Genomic DNA, 5,000 nt, shown 5'->3' with positions numbered 1-5,000 from the left:
AGGCCTCTGGAATCCATCCAGTCTGTCTGCTGGAGCCGATACCTGAATATGGAACAAGCAAAGCTTGATACTACACAATACATAACTTGTACACATGCAAAAACTCATCAAAATATATAAAATGGAAAAAATAAATGTAAAAATGAAATAACAACAATAAACCAATTCAGTAATAATAATATCCTTCAGTGAGCGTGCAAACATTCAGACTCATGCCCTGGAGTAGCAAGAAAGAAGTGCATAAAGAAAATGTTACTTATGGTCTGTTCAAGTAAGTAGTCTGGGGATCGTAGTATTAGCAGTACATGTGCTGTGTAAAGCTGGCGGGCCAGCTCTAGCAGTCATTTAATATTGCCCCGCTCGCCAAATATAATTACACTGCGGGCCAAATTTAGCCCGCAGACCAGAGCTTGACATTTATCATTTAGAATTTCCAATTCACCTCACATGCACGTTTTGGGAGGAAGCCGGAGAGGAGCCAGGCAGTCGCTGGGAGAACATGGAAACACGACACCCTCTGGAATATGTTTCTAATTTTCTTTTGCACGTTCTGTCAGAAACACCACTATCTGAATCTTCATGAAGACAAAACGCTCTAATTGGAATGCGAGCGATTTATTTTGCCCGTTGCCTGCTAAGCTGATTAGCTTTGTCACCAGTTTGCGTGTGCAGTGAGGTTTGCGCACGATTTTGCTTGTGCAAACCGTCAGCAAACCAGGAACAATTTGTGCACTTAAATGAAAAAAAAAAATCCACTTTTATTGTAAGAGGGTGACGTGCCATTTAAAGGTTACGTGTGTAATATCAGGAGATTTTAAAGAAGAAACAGCAACATCAAGTGGTTACATTTTAGATTGCAGTGCTCTTTTACATTTGTCGCCTTGGGGCAGGCATAGCCAAACTACGGCCCGCGGGCCACATCGGGCCCGCTGCGAGTCTCTGTCCGTCCCGCGTGAAGGCAGTCATAAATCAACCCCCCCCCCCCCTCACCCACCCAAACGAAACTTTGGCGGCACGTAACTTTGCCGACACGTTAGCGTAGCGCGACAGCGATAGCGTGCTTCGCCCCCCCCCCTACGTCATGTGGCCCATTGCAAATAAAGTTTGACCACCACTGCCTTGCTACTGAGCTTGTCAGTGAGCTACGGTGGCCTGCGAGTACAAATCTGGATATTTCATCCACCTTCTTCTTCAGTGCTTTATTTGAGGGCGTGAGCGGTCACCCTAAATACGAAAGGCACGCGGTGCAAGATGGCAGCCAACTGGGAGCAGGACCCTTATTGCTCTATGTATATTCTTGTATGAGAACCGTTCTATGGGAAGGAAAACAAAATGACTTTCATTGTACTGGAATTGTACTCTTTTATCACTCTATTTATGGGCAGAATATTGAGTTTTAACCCATATAAAAATCATAAATTAAGCCAACTTAGCGCTTAGCGCTGCACACAGCAAGACGGTGACAGGTTCAATTCCGGGCCTGTGTGGAGTTTTCATGTTCTCCCTGTGTCTGCGTGCGTTCTCCGGCTTCTTCCAACAGTCCAAAATCATGCATGTGAGGTGAATTGGAAACTCTAAATTGTCCGTAGGTGTGTGTGTGTGTGCGAATGCTTGCTTGTCTCTGTGCGGCCCTGCGATGAACTGGCGACTTGTCCGGGGTGTCCCCCTGCCTTCACCCTAAGACAGCTGGGATAGGCTCCATAGGCTTCCTGAGTGCGGGAAGAAGCGGGTAAAGAAATGGATGGATGGATGGATGGATGGATGGATGGATGGATGGATGGATTACAAACACTTTGATTGAAAGACGGTGATGTGACCCACTGGCTTTGGAGTTTGACACACGCTTTAAAAAACAGGAAGGCCCAGATTTGTTGGCGTGATTCAAACGTGAGTCACTGGCTGAGTCAAAGACTTTGGCCCAAAAGAAAGAAAAAAAAGAAAGCAGAAGTGGAGAGCCTCTTGATGCCTCGACAGGAAGTCATCTTCGACAAAGAGAATCCGTGACCCACATCGACCGAAAAAAAATGCACATTTTTGAAGTGTGGCCGGGTGCTCTTACAAGCCCCCCCACCCCCACCCCCACCCCCCGCTCCCCCACCACTTCCTCCCCTGCTCCTTCTCCCACCCTCCACCCCCCACGCCTTCTCCCGCCCGGAGCCGCGGCTCATTATTAAACAACCCATCCCGCCGCTCGGCCGACACCCCGCAGTAACGCAGGGAGCAGCGTCGCCATCACAGCGACACGCGCCAGGGTTTTAATCCTGTTACAGGGAAAACACCTTTTCATGTGTCTGCGACGCTGAAGCCGATGCCGACACGGGGGATTAGGGAGGCGGCGGCGGCGGTGGGATTTTTCTCTCTCCCACCTCCTCCAATAAGCCTGCTTCAAACTAATTAATATTGCATCCAGGTGAGAGGATGAGAGCTTCGTCCGTCCTCCCCGCTGACTCCAAACGCACCGCAGACGCGGCGATGTAACGCACGTGTGCAGGTGTCAAACTGTCGGCATCTGGGAGCCCCTGCTGCGTTGTGAGTGCGTGTGAAATGGAAGTGTACACGATGCCATTGCTGCAGGGATTTTGTTTTAATTAAAGCTACATTTGCCACAAGAATGTGGCATAATTACTCTCAGATTTACCACACATCATCTGAATCACACTCGAGGATGTATTATAAGAACTGGATCCCAGGCTGGATACCCCCGTGGACACTTGAGGTATTGCAGCCAAAAATCGCATGCAGCTCAAAAAGTTTTTTTTTTTTTTTTTCCCCAATTAGACTGTGATACGAAAATAAACACCTGTAAAACTGCAACCCGAAAATGGTTAATATATAATAAATCTTTCTATCTATTAAAGATTTTTTTTAGTCAAGAAAATCCCCAGAAATGTTTTTGTTTCCAGTGACGTCACAGCATTGTATCCCCCCAGGGACCCACTTTTACACAAATCCTTTTGATGGGCTTAAATTGAGATGCAGGATCCTTCACTCCTGAAAGTTACCTTCAAAAGTTGCAGTCACGGGTTGCCGAGATTTTAGCTCTGAAATGTTTCTTGTCCATCTCGAAACACTCATATCCAATAGCATTTTTACCAACCGGTCAGATCGCTTTCAAGTTGGGACAAAGGCTGGGAGAGAACCGCTGCTGCGAGCTGCCTTTAAAAAAAACACAGAAGAAGATGATGAAGCCGAGCTGCCGCTAGAAAGATTGGCGTGGACATTTGCGTTGGTTTCCATTTTCATATTGAAAGGAGATGACGTGTCCAGCGTCCCTTACCCCGACTGGAACGGCCTAGCGCTGTTGCTAACTGAATATAATTGGCTGATGGTTTGTCCAATCAGCTTCCTGCAGTGTGCATTGTCCCTCCCTAAACGCTCTCTACGGAATCTGTGGAATCTGATTTCACAGATTACATTGCATGTAGCACATTAACATTAGCTTTAGCGCTAATTTGTTTGTGTTTTTGACATCACAATGGTCGCTGACAACACATCCTTGTCTCCGGGCAGATTAGTAACTGATGCCCTTCGGAAGATTGAATCAGTCTCCATCGGATCTCTGCCTTCCCCCTTTGGCTCCCTTTCACTTCCTGTCCGTCTCCGTCCCTGGCACGTCTGTCCGTTTCTGTTACCTTGTGAGGAGACATTATTTATCTATATATGTAGAATATACTTGCTGCCCTGCACAACATTTCCAAGGGAAAAGTGGTCCCGGTGGAGCTCCTCGGGCAGACACTCCATCACTCTGCATCCGACCACACGAATGCCGGACGGCTCTCGATGGATCGCCGTGACATTTGGTGCATTCACGGCCCCTCAGAGAACCTGTCTTTATAACCATGGCTAGCGTCGTCTGACTTCAGCTGTGGCCCTATAATATGAGGCAAACTGCAGGGTGAACGGCCATGGCATTTAGTGGCTTTAGTGCACGTTAGCTATTTTGAGTGCGAGTGCATTAGCATGCAGAAGTCCGCAGATATATTAGATTAGATTAGATTCAAGTTTACTGTCATATGTATATATATATATATATATATATATATATATATATATATATATATATATATATATATATATGTATGTATATATATATATATATATGTATATATATATATATATATATATATACATATATATATATATATATATACATGTATATATATATATATATATATATATATACATATGCCATCTGAGGTGTCTGGTAGGGTTTTGTAGCTGTAGTTTCTCTACTGGGAAAGCTTGTTGCTGTTTGTCAAAGTCGCCACTCTCCTCTTTCCCTCATCTCCAACTCTCTCTCTCTCTCTCTCTCTCACTCTCTCTCTCTCTCTGTCCGCCGAGCAGCCATGTCGCGGGCCGCCATGCCCTTCGGGCTGCTGCGGCGGGAGCTGGCGTGCGAGGGCTACCCCATCGAGCTGCGCTGCCCCGGCAGCGACGTGGTCATGGTGGAGACGGCCAACTACGGGCGCACTGACGACAAGATCTGCGACGCCGACCCCTTCCAGATGGAGAACACCCAGTGCTACCTGCCCGACGCGCTCAAGATCATGGCCCAGAGGTGCGCACGCCGTCGCTAGCGTTAGCGCTGCAGGTCCCGATCCGAGTCTCGTTCGGTTTCAGCATTTTTTTTGTCATTTCTGAATAATTTGTTGGAGGAAAGATTTCTCAACTGTTGTTATTTAATCTGGTAATTCTGGACGATCTGATTAACTAATTTTTTTTTTCTGATGAACTAATTTTTTGTATTTTGGCCCAAAGGGACATGTCCCCCCCTGAGAATTTTTTAATTTTGAAGTTTGTAAAGCTATCTTTTTGATTACATAGAAGCAAGCCGTAACGCATCATTTCAGCGCTGGGATAAGACAGATTAGATTTTTGGAAATAAATGAAGACAAATGTTGGATTGCCATTTTCAGTCTTGGGTGCATCAAACTGAAAGCTTCCACATAGAGCTTGAAATTTTAACATCAATTTAAAATCACGATGTTATAGTACTTAAA

The 5,000-nt window shown here is 45.8% G+C and overlaps 1 protein-coding gene across 4 annotated transcripts in view; it reads left to right on the top strand.

The window, feature by feature from the left end:
• The window catches only part of LOC142902607 (adhesion G protein-coupled receptor L1), a 39,956-nt gene that overhangs the window by 13,494 nt on the left and 21,462 nt on the right, over nucleotides 1-5,000 (top strand). For all 4 annotated transcript variants that reach the window (XM_076047826.1, XM_076047827.1, XM_076047825.1 and 1 more), the window contains exon 3: nucleotides 4,345-4,558. In XM_076047826.1, coding sequence (XP_075903941.1) covers nucleotides 4,345-4,558 — 214 coding nt within the window. The remainder of the gene's footprint in view (nucleotides 1-4,344; nucleotides 4,559-5,000) is intronic.

This window comes from Nelusetta ayraudi, unplaced genomic scaffold (assembly GCF_046127955.1).
Source record: "Nelusetta ayraudi isolate G7.1 ecotype Tasmania unplaced genomic scaffold, CSIRO-AGI_Nayr_v1 ptg000095l, whole genome shotgun sequence".
Taxonomy (NCBI): domain Eukaryota; kingdom Metazoa; phylum Chordata; class Actinopteri; order Tetraodontiformes; family Monacanthidae; genus Nelusetta; species Nelusetta ayraudi.
Note: the sequence above shows the minus strand (reverse complement) of the source record. Positions and strands in the feature narration are given on the sequence as shown.